Here is a 21804-nt window from a genome sequence, read left to right on the forward strand (position 1 = left end):
TGAGAAAATAACTGGATCAAATGTGATGGAAAGAATGCCAATTTTGGAAAAAATGGCCCATGGTTTTATTCAAAATGTAGTATGCCGTTAGAAATGTTTAATCCCACATTTGGCCGGTCCTTGAACGCACCATCTAACTTGTGTGGTGAAGCTAATGCATTGGGGTATCAGTGCTAATGTATTTGTCCAGGCTGGTACTGTTGAATGCCGGCTCTGGGTTCTTTTCCTGTGCATGACACCAGCCCCCAAAGGGGGGGGGGATACTTTGGTTCCAGACTTTGCTTCCAAGGACATTCCAACATCCAGTAGTAGCACATATAGGAATAACACGTGAGATGATATCATGAGGGCTGCCCTGTGAAAAAGTAGTTAGCATGCAGGCCACACAGCTAGGAAACCCAGGTTCGATTCCCCACTCTGGCATATGTGTGGGGTTTGCATGTTCTCCCCATGCGTGCGTGGGTTTTCTTCATCATTCTCGTCTTCAGCAAGACACCCCAATTATTATCATCATCATCATCATATTCTCATCTTGGATGGTTTCTTTAGTCTCCCTTGGATTCCTCTCAGCAGGGTAGATGTCTAGGAAGTACAGATCATCTTTCTCATCCCAGTAGATGTCTAGGAAGTACAGATCATCTTTCTCATCCCAGTAGATGCAGTTTTTACCATTTTTTTATTGGAGCCCTGAAGACAGGAAAAAACATCATCTTGAACATGTTAGCATTGACAGCATACTTCCTGGTGGCCGGGTTAGAGTTACATTACAAAAGGACAACAGGAGGATAGGACTCAAAAAGCAAACCAAAGGCAGAACTTCGTCTTTTTCCGTAAAGGAGGAAAAGCCGTCTCCGCTCCTTTTATTAACTGGGTCAAGTTTGGCGTTTCCATTCCAAAAAGCATAAGGACATTTGTCATGAGATTGTCTTGCCTGCCCAGGTGTTGGTTCAGTAGATTACACAATAGCTAAGGAATACATGCCTTTGGTGTGATAACTTTGGAGATTTTTCCATCCTACTGCCACCTAGAGAAGCTGGAGAAGAATACTCTGGCCATGCCCCGCACTGGCTTCATGCCAAGCAGAGAAGACACACAGGAGCTGCTGTCTGCCGCTCTCTGCAGTGTTACCCTGCCCCTAGTGCTCGGATAACAGTCAACTCTCGCCAGTTGACGTCACTTCCCAGACCTGGCTTGTTAAAGGGGCGCTATTGTGGCATGACGAGGAGCTGGGGGGATAGTGTAGCTGATGTAAGATAGGCCTGGGACCCTGCCCAAGGCAGACACGGTCATTGGAAGACATTTACTGTACGTACAGGGCAGAGACAAGAGTTACTATTGAGAAAAGATACCATTTACTGCTGTCAGCTTTTCTACACACAATGTTCTTAAAATACAAGAAAGGATGGATGAGCACAGAAACTAAATGCAAACCAGCACTTCCTACATTGTAAACAAGAACAATGATAAATACATAAAAAAACAGCAGCTGGGGGAGGAGTCATGCCAACCGTGGCCAGCGATTGGCTGCCTGGAAGTGAAGTGCCCAGCCAACGCGGGAGGTGCAGCTGGGTAACCGCGGAAAGGTTCTCCAGACCCAACAGCACAGTAGCAACAACAATAATGAAACCTCAACTCTGAACTTGGCATCACTTCCTGTCCTCCATGGCTTCCTTTCGCTGCTCATATCTCATATACGGACCATGCTTCACTGGCTGATACAAATGTAAAGGTGACCATTTCCTGCCGAGTTGTGTTCAACACCGTTGTAAAGACAAAAATACTCAATTTCTAAAGAAGGAATTCGACTTGGGGGAAATGGACACCAACCGCCATCAACGCTCTCGCCATCCTCCCTTTTGCCAGGCTGACTTGTGTTTGTGTCCAGTGCCGTGAATACTTTCCCATTTCATCATCACCTGGGACTGTCAGAAAGACCATTCGAAGCCTTTCTGGTTCCAGTAATGCTTGGGCTGACCACGTGGGGCTGCCCCCTGCCCCTCTTGACCAGCTCTAGAGGGGTTCGTACCCACCTGCCTCCCAGTCAGACGCTCTCCTGCGTGTTTCCGCGTGTGATAAGCCAAGCTGGGTTTGGAGAAATACTTTTTACCACACACCGAGCAGCTAAAGGGTTTTTCTCCTGTGTGCCTTCTCATGTGTGATCCCAGGAGTGACTTTCGAGTGAATCTTTGGCCACAAACAGAGCAACCAAAAGGTTTTTCTCCAGTGTGTTTCAGCATGTGAAAAGACAAATACTGCTTGGAGCAAAAATGTCTACCACACACCGAGCAACCAAAGGGTCTTTCTCCTGTGTGCTTTCTCATGTGCGATACCAGTTGGGAGTTCAGAGGGAACCTTTCACCACAAACGGAACAGCCAAAGGGTGTCTCCCCTGTGTGTTTCCGTGTGTGATAAATCAAACTGGATTTGTAAGGAAATTTTTTACCACATACCGAGCAACCAAAGGGTCTTTCTCCAGTGTGCTTTCTCATGTGAGATACCAGTACTGACTTTTGAGGGAATCGTTGACCACACACAGAACAACCAAAAGGTATTTCTCCTGTGTGTTTCATCATGTGAAAAGTCAAATACTGCTTGGAACTGAAGTTTTTACCACAGACTGAGCAACCAAAGGGGTGTTCTCCTGTGTGCTTGGTCATGTGTGACACCATTTGTGACTTTACAGGAAACCTTTGACTACAAACAGAACAACCAAAATGTTTTTCTGAGTGTTTCAGCATATGATAAGCAAAACTGTTTTTGTGAGAATAGCTTTTACCACAAACTGAGCAACTAAAGGGTTTTTCTCCTGTGTGCATTGTCACATGTGACTCCATGTACGACTTTTGAGTGAATCTTTGCCCACAGACATAACAACCAAAAGGTTTTTCTCCTGTGTGCGTCCGCATGTGTTGGGTCAAATAGCACTTAAAAGTAAATCTTTTAGCACAAACTGAGCAGGTGAAACGTTTCTTACCCGTCTTCTTTTCGGAGCATTCAGAGCGTTTATTGTCAGTCGTATCTCCTTCACAGTTCGGATTGCTGCTCGGAGTTTCTTCATCCTCAGGAGAGTGTGACGTCGTGTGAGCGCTATCTGACAGCGGAGCCAGGAGCTCGTCTGCTTGGGATCGTCCACTGCTGCCTGGAGGCTCCGCCCCTCCGTTCTCCTCACCGGGACTGTGATGACGCCGTGAGGACTCGGGTGGTTTGTCTTCATGCTCTTCAGTCTTCACCTTGGTGAGATCCGCCTCCTCGCTCTCCTGAGTGATCCAGAGTTCCTCCTCTTCCTCCTTAACGTGGGGCAGCTGTGGGTCCTCCTGCTTCCAAGTGGAGCTCCCCCCCTGCTGTTGAGGACCAATCATGTGCTGGACGTCTGAAGAAGACGAGCAACGCAAGGACTCAGTTGGTGTGCCTTCATGCTCTCCAGTCTTCACAGAGACACTAGTCAGAGGCACCTTGCTGAGAGCCGCCTCCCCGCCCTCCCGAGTGATCCAGAGTTCCTCCTCTTCTTCTTTAGCGTGAGGGGGCCGGGGCTCCTCCTGCTTCAAAGTGGGGCTCCACCCCTGCGGATGAGGCGGAAGTCCTCCCTGACGACCAATCAGCTGCTGGACATCTGCAGGACGCAAACGACACACACTTGAGACTCGCTGCACACGTTCCATGTAGCGCATGCGTGTGTTGTGGATGTCCATCATCGGCCTGTATCACAAATCTCCGACATTGGAGCGTCGACAAAAGCAGTGGATTCCAGATTCCCCCCAGCCGTCCATCCAGCAGTGCTGGCGTTTGCTAGCATGCTAACAGTAGTGGGAGGGATATCAGACGTGTGGCGACGCAGAACGGAGGAGGTTTGACTGCGGACTGTTGGCGGTCCAAAATATGCTATGTTACATTTAGTGGCTGAGAGGGGGGGGTGCTTCTTGCGCGGAAAGAAACAACCATCCCAGGTGGAGTGACTGTTTTGTCATCTTCTACTTTCCTCCTTGCTAACACTGAGAATGGCTTATGCCTGGGAGGTGTAACAGTCAAAGGGGCGTCTCTCACCGAGTCTGCAACGGAGCGATGGCAAAATGACACAGTATAAGTGTCTTATAAATATAAGTGGGAATGGAATTTTAATAGTGATCATTCTACTGTCTTGTCATCTCTGCTGGAATCTCTGATTGACTGATATGAGAAATGTAAGAATATTACCTTAATACCTTTGTAACTATAAATTGTTAGAGGTACCTAGGCTAACATGCATAAATATAGAGGTAGTGATTATCATTATTATTATCATTAATTATTATTATTACTTTACAAAAAATTGTAATAATGGACAGCAAGACATCATTGCTTCAAAAATTGGTTTGAGCACAGACCTAAAACCTTGCTTCCTAATGCACAAGACTAGACACACACAAACTAATAAACACGTCTAAAAACCTCAGGTAGGGTTTAACAAGAAGAAACTGATGTTTGGGTTGGTCACCTGTCCAGACACAGTCTCAAGTTCTTGTTTTTTAATGCACAAGATTAGACACAGGCAATCCAGAAAATAAGTAAAAAAAAAAGTGGGCTAATAAATTGACACACAAAGACTGTAGATTTCTGAAAATAACAGATGAAATTTCTACACTCTACAAGAAGCAATGAAGTCTGTAAAATTAAATAATTAAAAATAAAAAATCTCAAAATTTTCAACTACAATGATGAAAATGGTAATATTAATATTAATGATGGTTATAATGATGGCAATAATGATAAAGATTATAACAATAATGATAATAATAATAATATTACAATGATAATAATAACAGGGGAAACAAGACAGTGGCATGAACATGATTATATCTTGCAAAAAGGGGTAGGCATTTTTAAGCTTTTGCTTCAGCCTACTCCTTTTGGGCTTGGGATCAGATAGTTGAATACAAATGTAAATAATGGAAAGTTATATTTTGATTGATGTGGGAAATGCACTGTTGTGATTCATATATTTGCCCAAATAAAGGGGAAAAAATGTTCCGAAAATCAACATATGCTGACAGAATGTACATGGTGGTGTACTGATGAGGTGAATCTGCTTACGTTCGTCGTGCTAGCATTCTTTCACTCTAGCCACAGAAAGAGATAAATGTGTGCTCATGTCCCACTAGGACTATGGACACAAAAGTTTTACTTGGTAACCTTTTGCTTTTCCAGTGTTTTCATTTGTTCAGTCAAATTCTTTGTGAAAAGCTCCGCCGCCTCCGTCAAACTAACCATCATGGCGGCTCTTTGTTTACGTTTGTCAGCAAGGTCGGCTAATTATCACGACGCTCCTGTGGCCTTTAAGGTGAAACTTCCAAAAAGAGGCTGTTGTTCAAGTCGCTCACCGTCATGTGGCGTTTGGGGCTTTTTGTCCGTTGATGGTTTGCTGGGAGTCGGTGGCTCTGATTGTCTTTGACTAGACGTCGCCATGTTACCATAGCAGTTAGCATCGCTCCACATGCTGTCTCGTCTTCACTTCTATCTTGTCTAGCACTCAAACGCTCTACTGTCAACTTCTAGTGTTACGGTCGCCGTGAAACTATACAACTGTTGAATCGCACATTTTAAACGTCTGTCTGGCGCCTCGGAAAGGGACATCCGCTCAGGTCGCCTTGTGCCGCATGATCCCTCTGCGCATGTGCAAAACACGGCGCCAGCCGGCCAGCTCGTACTATGCATGTGCAAAGTATTCAGTCCTGCTATTGATTGGTTTCAGGTGACGTCACATCCGTTGTTTGTCAGCCTCGCCTCAAATGAAGACAAATACATAAGCTAGTTACAAATATTTGTAAGTAGAAGACAAATCAGAGCAGAAATACTTCACACGTGTTTTTATAAAACCAAACTACTAACGGAGAAAAAAAACACTATGGCCAGCTATTTTTGTTGTCATTAGAATAGTAAAAACAAAAGTACCTCTGGTTGTGGCAAAGTCAAGAAATGAAGTGAAGAATCAGGCTGGTCGGATTCAGACACAGACCCTCGTTGGGGCGCAAATTTTGAATGTATCATCATTCTGGGAACATGTTTTATTCATAAATGCCGATTTGCCTCAAATATAGTCCACTATATAGTCTGGTCAGATACAATTAGTGGGAACCCCTAGTTAAGTTATTTATTATTTATTTCCCCTCCCTTATTTGTATTTTGTTACTTTAATTCCCTTTTATCCTTTTGTCTTTTACAATAGCCTACCTTGTCTTTATTCTGGAATTAGTATGTAGATACTCAAGTGCTACCTGACTCCACACGATCTCAGTCACACGGCGGAGGAAGCTCTTATTAGCTGGGTCTGCGAGAAGGTAAACATGGCGGAAGATCGCTGGGTTTGGGCTAAAGGTTCTTCTTATCAGAAAAGCTTGACGCCACGCATGTGAACCCACAAGAGAGAATGAGGCCCTTCCTCCTCCTGGAGTCCAAGGCTCCTCTGTCTTCCTCTGTCCTTTTAGTCAGTGACACCTTGCTCATGGGGGACTTTCTAGCATAGGAGCCACCTCCTCTCCAACGGAAGGACCCCCCTCCGGATGACCAGCGCCTCATCCTAGATTTTATAAATACAGTTTTTCATGACGACTGACCTAACAAGCTTAGATTCCCATACAAACTGTGTTTATGTGTTGTCTTCAATACTCACGTGTTGTCTTCAATACCGCCGCAAGATGGCGGAAGTGTGACGTCACTGACGCTGTAGCTACCGCAAAGCTTCCATGGAAGAAGAAAAGGCTTTAAGATGGAAGGGAGGATAAAGGACATGTCATCGTGGCAGTGAATGCATCACCTTGGGCCACGCGTGAACGGCCTGAAGCATTTATTTGGTTGGATCCACACCTTGCTGCTTCTGGATGAGATGATATCTCGCAAGCAAAGGAGAAGCTCTGCCCCTCACCCCCAGGAATGATGACCTGATAAAACTGGTGAGATAAGATGATATCTCGCAAGCAAAGGAGAAGCTCTGCCCCTTACCCCCAGGAATGATGACCTGATAAAACTGGTGAGATAAAAACCTGATCTCAGCAAAGTGCCATTGATTGGTGTCTCTGTGAAGACTGAAGACCATGAAGACAAACCAGCTGAGTCCTCACCACTTCATCACAGCCCAGGTGAAGACGATGGAGGGGCGGAGCCTCCAGGCATGCCACTCAGCACAGCACGACCACAGAAGCTGATGGAGACCACCAAGGAGGATCCCCAGCAGACAAGCCTATAGCTCCGCTATCCGATAGCAACGACGTAACGTCACACTCTCCGAGGATGGACAAGCTCTGAACAGCGATCCGGACTGTGAAGGTGATACAAGGACTCCCGCTTGCAACAGACGCTCCACAGCGAGGACAAGGAAGAAGGTCACACGCTTCTCAGGTTGCTCTTCTAAAAGGCGCACTTTGACTCAACACAGGTCCGGGCATTTAGGAGAGAAACATTTTGTTTGCTCAGCTTGCGGTAGAAGCTTTTCTAAAAAGGAAACTTTGACCATGCACGTGAGAACGCACACCGGAGAGAAATCTTTCACTTGCTCCGTGTGCGGCCACATGTTTGCTCATCGGGCGACTTTGATGACACACATTAGCACACACGGCGCAGACAAATTGTTCACCTGCTCAGCTTGTGGTGATCCGTTTGCGAGGAGGTGGCGTTTGATGCGGCAAGACACAGCGGAGAAAAACCTTTCGGTTGCTCCGTGTGCGATACGACGTTTGCTCACAGGGCGACTTTGACCAAACACACGACAACACACACTGGAGAGAAAAACTTCACTTGCTCTGTCTGTGATAAAAGATTCTCTCAAAAGGTTGGAATCACGTTGCACATGAGAACGCACGCTGGCGTGAAACCATTTAGCTGCTCCATCTGCACCAAAAGTTTCTCTTATAAGCAACATCTGACTCGCCACATGGGGACACACACCGTCAAAAAATCTTTTGAGTGCTCAGTTTGTGGTCAGAGGTTCTCTCAGAAGTCTCATAAGGCGGTACACATGAGGACGCACACGGGAGAGAAACCTTTTGGCTGCTCAGTTTGCGGCCATACATTTGCCATACGGCGCTGAGGTCCACTTTGACAAAACACCTGAGGATGCACACTGGAGAGAAACCTTTCAGGTGTTTTGTTTGCGGTAAAGGATTCTCTCACAGGGCGAATATAGTATCACACATGAGAACGCACACCAGAGAGGAAACCCTTCAGCTGCTCAGCTTGCGGGAAGCGTTTTTCTTGAAGTTTCAGCATTCACATGCGGACGCACGACAGTGCCCGGTCTGTGCTGAGGGGGTGTCGGGATTCGCTGGTGAGTTGTACTTGGCGTGTTGCCAAGACCAGCAACTCAAGTCGTCTGTGAGCAGTACGTCAAGGAGACTGACAACGTGTGTGACTTTTTCATATGATCTGTTTCTGCTTTTATGCTGAGAGGAGGTCATCGCTCTATCCGGGTGTAGGACAAGCCACGTGGTCTGCCAGTGCAACGCGAAGCCCAGCTTCAAACGTCACACTAAGCTGGACTAGTTCCGCATGTTGGGAGACCACACGGCCAGACTGACCAATAAAAAGGCTTCTACGTCGCACAGAGGAGGCCCCGCCCTCAGCCTGTATATTCCAATGCGTATGGAGACACGCTAAAAATGACTTTGCATCCAAACAGAGAGAGTTGCAAACTAAATAAATCAATAAATGTAATCGATGTGAAAATAAAAGACGACGAGAAGTTCAAAGTTCATCTCTTTATGATCTTCTCAAAGGACTCTGGTAACAAAAGTATCCATATTTTCAATTCAGACTTGATTGCGGCTGTGAAGAGATGGTATGGGAAGTATTGACATTTCCGTATCGATCCTCTTTTTGGCTGGACTCACTAAAAAAAAGCTCCCAAATTACTCCTCCTTTCCCACCTTTCTGACCGATGAATGTAGTTAGAATGTTGGATTCTGGGGGCAAACCATGCCAAAAGTTCATCAGGAGGTTTGGGCATTTGGAAGTGAGCCCTGAAAGAAGTTTGGGATGGCTCTGAACGCTCGCTTTCAGGGGGGGGGGGGGGGGGGGGGGGGCAACAGGGGGACTATAACACAATATTGCAATAAATAATGTGTAATATATGGTTTCTATCTTTCTGTGTTTTTATATTTCATCTCATATTACATGACATTATATTATAAACAGTGCTACACTCAACCCACAGCAGTGGAGGCGCCAATTTCCCAGAGGGAACCCCAAAGGGAGTCATCAAGTATTCCGTCCAAAGAACCAACATGAGCATCTTGGGTCCCCCTGAAGTGAATCTAGGAGCAAATGATGTTATTGGGCTAAATGAACGACCCTTGTAAAAATCCATATCAAATGTTTACGGCTGAAACCTCAGAGCTACAACACGTTAGAAGGGAAAGAAAGGAGAAAAGGGATGAGTAGCTCACTCACCAACCAATCGGCTCAGAGAGAAAGAGAATGGGGTTGTAGTCAAGATTTGATTTATGACCCCCAGGTGGGACCACTTTTTTGGGACCTTTTGGGACCTTTTGACCCCTGGCATGTTTTTCCCACCGGAAACCTCTTGACCTTTTGATCCCGCCCACCCGGCATCCGGAAACCACTTGACCTTTTGACCCTGGTATGTTTCAAGCTTGTACAAGGGAGGAAACCTAGGCACGGTTTCAGCTATGGTAAACAATTCATTTGTAAAACTCTGCCCGTATTTCTTGTCAAATACACCTCTCACTTTAGAGATTCTCACCAGATCCCCTTTTTTGAAATTAAAATGTAACTGTTTTTGACACCTGAGGGGAAAGGTTCCGTAAAGATTTAGAAAAACCTGGAAAGTATTTTCTGAATTAACTTGATTCGGTTTCATTTTTATACTACTATGGTAGGCATCATTGTAGCTATTGACTAAATCCTAGACTATATCTATGTATCTCTGCGTATTGTTAGCTATGAAAAATTTAGCCATCCTGGTCTTAAGACTTCTGTTGAAACGTTCAATAACTGATGCTTTCAGATCGCTGGCTGTGGAGAAATGAACGATGCCGTGCTTTTTCAGCAAAGCCGCTAACTGTTTATTGAAAAATTATTTGTCTAGATCTGTTTGCAGCTTCTTAGGTATTTGGCTTTCTAAAAATATGGACTGAAAAGCTTCCACAACTTCAGCAGCTGTCCTGTCTCTCAGCACGCGCACACAGGCTTTTTTTGAAAACACATCTTGAATAAATATTTCTAGCCGTCGTTGTGATCAGCGAGCGCGTGCATATCGCAAAGATCCGCTTGAAATTGATTTAAAGGTCTTGGTACAAACACTTTGTTCCTGGGAAAGTGAACTCTGGCCGGTTTGTGCAGAGTATACGCATCTTGCTTGGATAAAAAATCTTTCACTTTGTCAAGTTTCACATTGTGACCCACTTCATTCTGCAAAGCTTGATGTAAGCGGTTCACCCCTGCTATTTTGTGCATGCGGCTATCACTTATAGTGGCGATGATAGTGAATGACGTGGTTCGGCTTTAACATCCTAATTTACAGGCAGAGTGAGACACACACACACACACACACGCACGCACAGCCCACACCAGAGGAGCAGACGGGGGTTGGAAGAGGTGGGGGCTACAGTGGTCACACGGTAACAAGTATGTAAAAATGTATATTTTATTCAAACAACCCCTTATTTATTGATTGTGTGATAAATGCACGGCTACATCTGTGCAATAAAAATGAACGGACACATCTGTGTGAGACAATGTGTATATTTTATTACATGGTCACAAAGACATACATGGATTGAATACAATGACAAAACATACATGGATTGAATACAATGACAAAACATACATGGATTGAATACAATAACCATACAATAACAGGAGCCATGCACTCACGGGTAAAACCCGGGGGGGCGGTGTTTGCATCTATACTAATAACAGTTGGTGTAACAACGCTATCCTGGTCTCCAGTCACTGTTGTGTGGACATTGAGTTCATGATTGTGAGATGCAGACCTTTCTACCTTCCCTGAGAATTCACCAGCGTCACCATTGTTGCCGTCTACATTCCGCCTGATGCTAACTGCAAGCAAGCCCTGAATGTACTCTACCTTGCCATCAGCGACATGCAAACCACACACCCGGACAGCGTGTTTATTGTTGCCAGAGACTTTACCCAGGCCAACATGAAGACGGTGCTTCCGAATTTCTACCAACATGTGGATTTTGCTACTAGAGGTGAGAATACTTTGGACTTGACTTACACAAACATCAAGGAAGCATTCAAAGCCGTCCCCCGCCCACACCTTGGCTCCTCAGATCACAGATCTGTTATGCTAATCCCAGCATACCAGCCCCTGCTCACCAGGGGAAAGCCTGCTGTGAAGAAGGTGAGGGTGTGGCCAGAGGGAGCTATGTCTGCACTGCAAGACTGTTTTGAGTGCACCGAATGGGACATGTTCAGAGAAGCTGCAACATACAACCAACACACCAATGTGGGGGAGTATGCTGCATCTGTAACAGGCTACATACAGTGGTGCATGGAGGAGGTTACAGTCACCAAGACGACCATCACACGGGCCAACCAGAAACCTTGGATGACTCAGGAGGTGCGTGAAAGACTAAGAGAACGCAATGCTGCGTTTAAATCTGGTGACGTGATGGCACTCAGATCAGCAAGGGCAAATCTGAACCGTGCCATCAGAGTGGCAAAGCGTGCCCACAGCCGGAAGATCCAAAGCTTCTTCCAGGACCCCGGCAACACCAGACAACTGTGGCAGGGCATCCAGACTGTCACTGACTACAAAGCCAGACCTGCACCCTGCCAGAATGACATCAGCTTCCTCAATGAGCTAAATAACTTCTTCGGAAGGTTTGAGGCTCTGAACAATAACCCTGCGAGGAAGGCTACCCCCCACCCCGATGAACAGGCAGTCAAGTTTGATACTGCTGCTGTGTGGAGAGTCCTGAGGAAGGTCAATGTGCGGAAAGCTGCAGGCCCAGACGCCATTCCAGGACGGTGATCAAGGAATGTGCAGACCAGCTGGCCCACGTGCTCACAGACATCTTCAACACCTCACTGGCCCAAGCTGTAGTCCCCCCGTGTTTCAAGACCGCCACAATAATTCCAGTGCCCAAGAAACCATCTATTACATGTCTGAACGACTTTCAGCCCGTTGCACTCACATCAACCATTGTGAAATGTTTCGAGAGGGTGGTTAAGGACCATATCACCTCCATACTCCCCCCATCACTCGACCCCTTCCAATTCGTGTACCAGCCAAACCGCTCCACTGAAGACGCCATCTCCACTGCTCTCCACCTGAGCCTGGAGCACCTGGAGAAGAAAAACACCCATGTACGGATGCTGTTCCTAGACTTCAGCTCAGCATTCAACACGATCATCCCCCAGGACCTGGTACGCAAGTTGGAGCCACTGGGCCTCAAGACCTCCCTGTGCAACTGGCTGCTTGACTTCCTCACAGATAGAACCCAGTATGTCAGAGTGGGCAACAACACATCCAGTGTCATCTCCCTGAACACCGGCTCACCCCAGGGATGTGTTCTGAGCCCCCTGTTGTTTACCCTAATGACCCATGACTGTCGCCCCAAGTACAGCAGCAACCATATCCTGAAGTACGCGGACGACACAACAGTTGTGGGCCTCATTCAGGATAACAACGAACTGGCTTACAGGGAGGAAGTGCGACACCTTGTGGATTGGTGCAAGGCGAACAACCTGATCCTGAATGTTGACAAAACAAAGGAGATCATCGTCGACTTCAGGAGATCCAGACCCAGCCACACTCCACTCAGCATCAACAGCACAGCCGTAGAAGTTGTGAACACAACCAAGTACTTGGGGGTGCATATCACGGACAACCTCGGCTGGTCACTCCACACCTCCGCTCTGGCGAAGAAGGCACAGCAGCGACTGCACTTCCTGCGGCGGATGAGAAGAGCCTCCCTCTCCCCTCCTATCCTTACCACCTTCTACAGAGGGACCATCGAGAGCCTGCTGACCAACTGCATCTCCGTCTGGTCTGGGAGCTGCAAGGCCTCGGACTGGACGTTACTGCAGAGAGTGGTGAGGACAGCGGAGAAGATCATCGGGACCCAGCTCCCCCCCATTAAGGACATAGCAAACAGCCGGTGTGTATCTAGAGCCCATCGGATCTGCTCTGACCCCACACACCCCCAGCATGGACTGTTCTCTCGCCTGGCATCGGGGAGAAGGCTCTGCAGCATCCGCTGTAGGACGACCAGGTTCAGAGACAGCTACTTCCCCCTGGCCATCAGACTGCTGAATGCCAAATAAGCCCCACTACCTTTACTTACATTATTATTATTTCAGGGCTCTACATTAAAAACCAAAATGACTTGCCCATAGGGAATCCTTAAGGTGAGAACTACTTGCCCGAACTTGCCCCATGTAAAATGAAAAGACTGCCATAATGATATCATGTCATTTTTTGTGGCATTACATGAGAATCTCAAATAAATAAAATAATAAAATAAATAATACCTTACACATCGTAGTCGTAGTAAGCAGTGATATTTATAAGTTGTGCACCACAATGAAACATTGAATAGACACATTTGTGTACTAGTAATGTGTTTTTAATCCAGAAAAAAAGCTCAATGGTCAAACAATAATTTGTGAAGCAAAGGTGAGAAAAATCCACAGAGAAATGGAAGCGCTAGATTTTGTAGCTTGTGCAAAATCAGCACTTGGTATTGGATCTAATGGGTGGTGTTTCATTGTGACCACTTCAAATTGTCACAGCAATGTGATTCACTCACCTGTGCCATCATTTGATTTAATAAAATACTTGTTTTGGAGGCACTGGTTCATCACTTTTTGCTGTTTTCCTTCAGAATTAGACGATGTTGGCAGCGACGCCATGATGGATGTTTTCGTCGTCAAACGATCGCTGATTGGTTGATCGCGAACAACGGGTGTGGGTAAAACGCGGACTGTGGATTACGGACCGCGGTCTAAATAAACGATTCTGATTGGTCCATTTCAAGATTTGCAAGGATTGGTTTGCAAATTACCACCGGAATTACGCAGTCCGTGTTTTACCAACACCCAACAAGAACCGCTTTAAAAAAAACTCTTGGCAGTATGGCATGCCAAAGTGCACTTGCCCGACGGGAATATCACTGATTAGATTTACTTGCCCGAATTTTGTTGTAACTTGCCCCGGGCCATCGGTACATCGTTATTGTCGAGCCCTGTATTTATTTAAATTATTTAAATTATTTGGGCAATTTACTGTTCACGCTGCACTTTACATTATGTTGTTCATATTCTATCTATTTATTCTCCACATTATTATTATTATTATTTATTATTACTTATCTTCTTTTGTGTCTGTTATTATATGGGAGCCAGGCAACGACATTTCGTTGGCAATTTCACGACTGTGTTTTTGTGCAATGACAATAAAGGGAGTCTATGTCTATGTCTATGTTAAAGGCCACAGGAGAGTCATGAGAGGTTAGGAGCCACCATGATGGTTAGCTTGACCAAGTTCTCAGTACACTCCAAAGACTTTTTTTCTTGTTTCTTTATTGGGCCTTTGGTTCTCTAACTGTAACTGTTGTCCTTTGTCTTGGATCTATGTACGTGAACAGGCACAGGAGACGTTTACAGGTTTTAGAACTTCATCTTTGATGATTATGTTTATATTATTTGACTTTGTTGTCTGTGTGTACCGTCATAAGTTTGTGCTTCACACATTCTTTGCCGTTAAAGATTGTCAGCTAATGGCAGCGTCCTCCTCCGCTGTTGTCTTCGATACCGCTGCAAGATGGCGGCGGTGTGACGCCATGCGTGCCGCTAGTCAATACCGCTCCAAGATGGCGATGTGACGTCACGACTACCGTAAAGCCTTCCGTCGAAAAAAGGAAAAGGCGGAAGTTAGCAATAGCTTCCAAAACAAAGCGAGCACGTGACTGACGGGAATTTATTTCACCAAGCGCAACGTTAATACAAATGTCCTTCACCAAAGAATTTGTACGGGAGCGGTTGATGATGGCTGCTGACGACATATCCGACATGTTTGAAAGCACGAAAGCGTCGTACGAGGAGGAACTTTGTCGAACGAGAGAGGAGAACGAGCGACTTCGACAACAATTGGAAGCTGTTAGCAAGACTGGAACCGTGCAACACAGCAAAGGTTGTTTTGGTATTTGGATTTGGACATATTTGCCATCCATTGCAGTGATGGAAACAATACTGCGGTTTTAGCCGGAAACAAACGTTTGATGTCAGTAATTCAGTCCTGCAGATCAGTAGCAATGTGATCATGAAATTATTTATCGGGAAAACATCAACTGCAAACATGGAATATTCTAATATTCCAAAATAAGATGCAGACGTGCTGGAGAGAGATGCATCCCTTCTTTAATTTACTCTCCAGAATTTGGGAGGTTTTCTGTTTTTCCCATAGTCTTCTTTTGCTACTTAGCAACCATCTCTAGTGACTATTTGGCAGCTTGACATTTTACAGCATTCTCTAAGTCTTGATGGCAGCTGGAAAGAACATGTCTTCCGTTCCGTAAGTGGTTATGAAAGGTCACCTGGTGTCTAGACAGGACAGAGATGTGGTTCCAAGTGTCACGGCAAAGATAACAGGCCACCTAGGAGGATGGTGCCGGGTCATGAAGGTGTTGTTTCTGCCAAAATGCTGGACTAGAGTCCACGGACCGGACCGGTGGTCAGCCAGTACCCGATAGCTCCAGTCAAGCTAACATGCTATTATGTTTTTGGTCTCCTGACAGTATGGCCGCTGTGCTAACTCACCTGACGTGTCTTGTGTGCCACAGGTGTCCAGCTGATTGGCGGTCAAGATGAAGGTCCCGCTCGGTCGCAGGGGGGGCCGCAGCCCCGCCACATTAAAGAGGAAGAACTGTGACCCGCTGGGAGGGGGGGTGCTGCTTAGTTTAGGCTTCTGATGCATGGATCCACGGTCCTCCTGTATGGGTGTGTTTGGAATAAACGCCATTTTGTAGTTCCCTCCTTGCGCTCCTCTCTCGTCTTAGTCATCTTTGGTTCGGCCTCGGGCCAAATGCCAGGCTGGCGACGGCCTTCAGCACCTTCGGCCCCACCCAGGTACGGCAGCAGGTTCCCTCTCCACGCTTGGCTCCACCACAGAACCTGGACAACGCAGCGGGGGGCGCTGAGCCAAAGGCCACGCAAGGTGGGACTTGGACTACAAATTCAGGGTACAGTCCTCCCTTGCTTATTGTGGTTCCAGCCTGGACAGTACAACTACCGATGCCTGCAATGAGCGGACCACCACTCCAGACGACCTCAAGATGTCCTTCCATGCTAAGCCAGGGAAACTATGCCAGCAAAAAGGATCAACCACTGAACCTCCAGGCATCACTTCCTGCCAACAGATGGGGGGGGTCATGCTGATGTTAGCATGCTAGCAATGCTAACACCTAAAAAAAAAAAACTAATGTCAGGTGGATGGCTCCTCCCACAAATCTGACAAGTCCCTGTCCTCCATAAACCCCAACCCTCCGCCGTGGTCAAGTTTAGTCATAATAATTAAAGTTCATGATATTCATTGTTGAAGGGTAATATATGATAATAAAAACAATTGTAAAATAAAATATGAATTTTACAGTAAAATGATACAATAAATAAGCTGTGTATGATGTGTTCTGCAGTTGACAGCAGAAGATGCCCAGTCACGTGACCCACACGTCATTGTCCTATTGGATAGTTGTTGTGGCGGCCGTCCGTCTGACTCAAGGTCACAAACTACATCTTCTTCCTCTTTGGGCTTTTCTCTCCAGGGGTCGCCACAGCAAACCAATCTCCTCCATCCAAGCCTGTCTTCTACACCAACTTCCCTCATGTCCTCCTTCACTACATCCAGAAACCTCCTCTTTGGTCTTCCTCTACGCCTCCTACCTGGCAGCATCCTTCTACCAATATTTTGACTTTCTCTCCTCTGGACATGTCCCAACCATCTCAGCCTGGCCTAAAGGACTTTATCTCCAAGGCCTCTAACATGGAACGTCCCTCTGATGTACTCCTTCCTGATCCTATCCATCCTGGTCACTCTCAATGAGAACCTCAGCATCCTCATCTCTGCTACCTCTAGTTCTGCTTCCTGTCTCTGGACCAAACAACATGGCTGGTCTCCCCACACTTTTGTATACCTTTCCTTTAGCTGAAACTTTTCTATCACATCACGCCTGACACTTTTCTCCACCCGTTCCATCCTGCCGGCACACGCTTCCTCACCTCCTTTTCACCATCTTCATTGTCGCCTCAATGGAGTACAAGCCTTGTACGAGCCTTGTTGTGCCAGTCCCAAGCAACCTAAACATTTTGCCAACACTATGCAAACAACGTTTTCACCCATAGTAATGGAATAAACTGCTGAAAGGAGCGGGATAGTGAAAAATAAATATAAAATAAGAGTTGTTGTAAAACTCCACTCTTGTAAACGGCTTCCAGTTGTTGTCCAAGTCGCTCCTCCTCCCTGTGGTTCTTTCCAACAGTGGCAATATTTCATTAAAGTGGCTCCTTCAACAGCTTAAATTTTTTAATAATAAATAATATTTTTTAATAATAAATAACATTAGGGGAGTGCCGCCAAGTGACGGCCACACACACACAACACTTCCGTGCTTCAAAATAAAAGCACATCCCGTGGGGCACAAAATCAGGACGTCACAGAATGTAGCTCACAAGAGTCCCATTCTCCATCTCAGCACACATTGATCTACAACCTCGCCAAACGGGTAGTCCTATCCTAAAATAATTTTCCAATGTTACCTTTTATTAGATGAACGCTGGAAGAAACTTTCCTTCTCCCTTGACAGTCCTGATGGCTTCCAAACGTTCCCACCTGAGATCACACCATCATCATCATCACCCTTCAATGGAACAACAGAGCTTCAGGTTCGTGACCGAAGGCCCTGGTCTTGACAAAGGGCTTCTTCCAGAGGAATAAGCCAACTCTTTTGGACCATCCCGCGTCTTCCCTCACCTCCATCCATTGGATCCAAGATCCAACTGTGCCATTTTGATGAGGAGTGACAGCATTAAGGATCTGTGGCGTTGATGGACGTCAGAAAGACCACTCAAAGTGTTTCTGGTTCCAATAATGTTTGGGCTGAACACGCAAGGCCGACGCCAAGCCTTCTTCACCAGCTTTTCCTCTGTGGTGGGTTCTCATGTGAGCCACCACGTTGGAGCTGACAGAGAATCGCCGACCACAAACCGAACAGCTAAATGGTTTTTCTCCTGTGTGGGTTCTCATGTGCGATGCCATGTTTGACCTTTGAGTGAATCTTCTACTACAAATGGAGCAACTGTCAGGTTTTTTCTCCTGTGTGGATTCTCAGATGCTGCATCAAAGCGGATCTGACGGCAAAATTTCTGCCACAAAACTAAACTAAAATGTTTTTGTCCTGTGCTCTTCTTTTTGGAGCGTTTGCTGTCCGCTTCTTCATCCTCAGGGGAGTCCGACAGCTCGTCGGCTTGGGGTTCGTCTTCACGTTCTTCTGTGTTGACTCGGTGAGACCAGCCTCCCCACCCTCCTCTTCCTCTTTAAAGTGGGGGGGCTGCTTCACAGTGGCACACTGAGGGAGAAGGTCTTCTTGACAGCCAATCAACTGCTGGACGTCTGAAGGACACAGCCCACGTGAGAATTCTGGTGGTTTGTCTTCACAATCTTCAGTCTTCACAGAGACACCTTGGTGTCAGTAGCACCTTGGTGACACCAGCCTCCCCCCCAAGAGATACAGAGCTCCTCCTCTTCCTCTTTCACGTGAGGGTGCGGGGGTTGTCCTGCTTCAACGTGGAGCTGCGCCCCTGCGACTCATGTGAACATTCTTCCTCATGACCAATCATCTGCTGGACGTCTGCAGGACACAAACACATGGCTTATATGTAGATGATCTAAGTCAAGACCAAGACGACTAAGTCACGCTAGGCTGTATAGATACATATCCATACATATGGATATACAGTATGTATATACCGTCACGATACATGATTCACGTTTGAACCACTACATGGTGCTGGGATATAGTGGGCCAGAGTGAAGCACATTAGCTGAAAACAGGAAGTGCCTGTTGTTACAAGCTGAGATCAGCAGAAGAAGTTCGTGTTTTTTCTGTGTAGCACTTTGTGATTCTGAAGAATGAAAAGGGCATTATAAATTGAATCCATTATTATCACCAAAAGAAAAAAATACAAATGTAATTGAATACGAAAAATACGAGAAATCACATGGGAGAAAACTTGTGCAAAAGTAAAGCAGCCACAAAGCCGAAACGAAGTTGTCCTATTGGTTGGTTGCTTAATCAACATGGCGGCCGTCCGTCTAGGTTGCTAAAAACGACATCTTCGCCCACACTGATAAGTTACTTGCTAAGTAAAATGGCCTAAAAGAAGCAGTACATTGAACATACCTCTGAGTTGTAGCAAAGCTCCAGTCTTGCTAACAGCTTCCAGTTGGTGTCGAAGCCGCTCCTTCTCTCTCGTTCGAGAAAGTTCCTCCTCGTAGAACGCTATCATTCTCTCAAACAGCGCCAATATTTCATCGGCCGCCGCCATTAGTCGCTCCTTCACCAACTCTTTCAACATTTTGTTTCCTCGAAGCCATTAGGCAACTGAAATGTTTCCGCTTCGCCTCTCGTCCCCTTGAAGATTGGCCAATAACCTGCTTTTTCGACTTGGAAAGTGGTTTTACGGAAGCTAAGCCGTAAAGCATCCATGATGTCACACCGCCGCCATTTTAGGGCTGCCCAATTTTTTAAAAATATTTTATTTCAAACTTCAATTGTACAAAACAAAAGTGCAATTCTACAGAACTATATCAACATAAATAAAATAAATTAAATAACAAAAAAAGGAATGTGCGAGGGATATTGAAAATAAGAACAACAAAATAAAAATAGAAAACATGTCACTTAGGCTTGTTCTTCATATGAATTGTTTTTAGAACGTTCTCCAATGTATGAAAGGTTTTCACTGCTTTTCTGTTTTTGAATATCAGCTTCAGTGATTCATATATTTTCAGTTAAGAAGAAAACTGTTGAATATTTGGCTTGCATAACATAACTCTAGATTTGTGAATATGGAATTTTCCTAATAAACACAGTCACAGCATTCTGTAAATCTTTATGAAGGTTGCATTGTAGAAATAAGACCATTTCCATGTTGATGTCAATGAGTATATTCAAAGACAAAAAGTAAAATAGAAAGTTTGGTCCAAAACACTTGAGAAATCGGACTTTCGTAGAATAAATGCCTTATTGATTCCTCTTCTATTTTGCATGATGTTAGAATAAAATGTAAATTCAATTATTATAGTGTTAAGTTATCACCCTTATATCCGTTTGCTTAGACAATAGACAACAGTCTTGAGTGTCAAAGGCAGGAACATTCTGTGACCCTGACCAGCAACTCCCAACACCACTAATCTTGCAGGTGCCTGGGAATGCCAGCAGCAACCTTGAAAAGTTTCATCATGCAAAATGTGCCAAGACAAGAACACATGCACAAAAACTAATTATTCTCACATACACACACACACACACATAGACAACAAGTACAGCTTGTGCAACTGCTTGCTTCCCCCTCCCCTTTGAGTTGCACGACCATGTATTAGGGACCTCCTAAAGAAAATTAAAAGAGAGGAGCATGAAAAGCATACTCAGAGTGGAGCGGCATTGGGTATGTTGTTTCACTCTCCTCGCTGCGAGAAACTTTGAAGATTGTTGTCTGTCTCTTCTGTAATTAAGTATTTTTACAAGTGTCACAGGAGTTTGAACCTGACACATGAGCATTGTGACGAGACCCCCTCCATGAATTTGGCTAAACGTGAGTTGCAAGATAAAAATTGTGGATTGTTTTAATGTGAAGTTCTTTCACTTTGTTTGGAATAAAAAACTGATTGTGTTCATTCCATATCTTTTCAAAGGGGATGTGAGGAAAGGAGTTTCTCCAAAATACAAGAGCCGTGGGAGGGAAACCTCTATCTAAACTAAGCGTGTTCCTTATGTGTTTGTTATCACATTTACTGGCAAGAATGTTCCTTCCACGAATCATTAAACTTGGAGAAACTCCTTCCACCAGCCCACCCCGGAGAGATGATTTAAACAGTTGCAAAAGCTGGGCTGGGATTCCCTTAGTCACTCGTTCATAATCAACAGGATCCATGTCGATATTATGTTTTTGAGCAAACATGTTATAGTTGTATGATGTTCCATTTCTGTCAAAGAAATCAGAGAAAAAAAATGATGTTTCTTTCCAGGCATTGTTTGTGGAACATGGACTTGTTTCTGTGCAAGATGTATTGGTTATTCCACATAATCCATTTGTGAGGAGAGAAGTTGTGTTTGAAGGCCAACTTCCATGAATCCAGGGCTTGCTTGTGAAAAAGGGATAACTTAAAAGGTAACTTAGAACATTTAAAGTTACAAGTCAGCAGGAACTTGAGGCCACCACATTTTTCAAAAAAAAAAGTTGGGAAAAACAAACCAATGACTTGTCACACATCAGACATTTTTTTGACCAATTTGATTTTGAACACATGGCTGAGCGTTTCAAAGTCAACGGCATTGAATCCTCCTTCAGAATAATTTCTAATCATTGTGTTCCTCTTAATATACTCGGTTTTATTTCTCCATAAGAATTTAAATAATGTAGTGTGGCAGTGGTAGAGAGTGGAAGAATACTGGCTTACACCAAAGATTTTCGAGGACCAGACAACGCCACCCTGGGAATTTCACCCAGAGAGTCAATTTCTTTTTCTTTTCCCTCTTAAAGCATACACAGGTTCATTATACTCATGAGGCT

General features: G+C 45.2%; 1 protein-coding gene and 1 long non-coding RNA gene across 3 annotated transcripts; one reads left to right on the plus strand and one right to left on the minus strand.

The window, feature by feature from the left end:
• Positions 1-35: 35 nt before the first annotated feature.
• Positions 36-5634, minus strand: LOC131127584 (uncharacterized). Of its 2 annotated transcripts, XM_078789566.1 has the most exons (3): positions 5355-5634; positions 2975-3610; positions 36-687 (listed from the first exon to the last, which is right to left on the minus strand). In XM_078789566.1, exons 1-3 carry the CDS (start codon positions 5467-5469, stop codon positions 677-679), a joined length of 762 nt encoding a protein of 253 aa, XP_078645692.1. In that variant the 5' UTR covers positions 5470-5634; the 3' UTR covers positions 36-676. The 2 variants fall into 2 exon arrangements, with proteins under 2 accessions (XP_078645692.1, XP_078645691.1); XM_078789565.1 differs by having other exon boundaries at positions 36-3610.
• Positions 5635-14729: 9095 nt separating this feature from the next.
• LOC144898266 (uncharacterized) lies at positions 14730-15987 on the plus strand. The gene is made up of 2 exons (XR_013627169.1): positions 14730-15148; positions 15798-15987. It is a non-coding gene; the product is annotated as an uncharacterized LOC144898266 (long non-coding RNA).
• The last annotated feature ends 5817 nt before the right edge of the window (positions 15988-21804 follow it).

This window comes from Doryrhamphus excisus, linkage group LG3 (assembly GCF_037039965.1).
Source record: "Doryrhamphus excisus strain RoL-2023G ecotype Guam linkage group LG3, RoL_Dexc_Guam_v1.1, whole genome shotgun sequence".
Classification (NCBI taxonomy): Eukaryota; Metazoa; Chordata; class Actinopteri; order Syngnathiformes; family Syngnathidae; genus Doryrhamphus; species Doryrhamphus excisus.

Excerpts from the sequence above, each read along its gene's own strand:
- LOC131127584 (XM_078789565.1), bottom strand. The coding sequence starts at position 5,469 with ATGTGGAGCGATGCTAACTGCTATGGTAACATGGCGACGTCTAGTCAA. Across the intron at positions 3,611-5,354 it reads GCCCCAAACGCCACATGACG|ATGTCCAGCAGCTGATTGGT; the intron begins GTGAGCGACTTG and ends TGCGTCCTGCAG.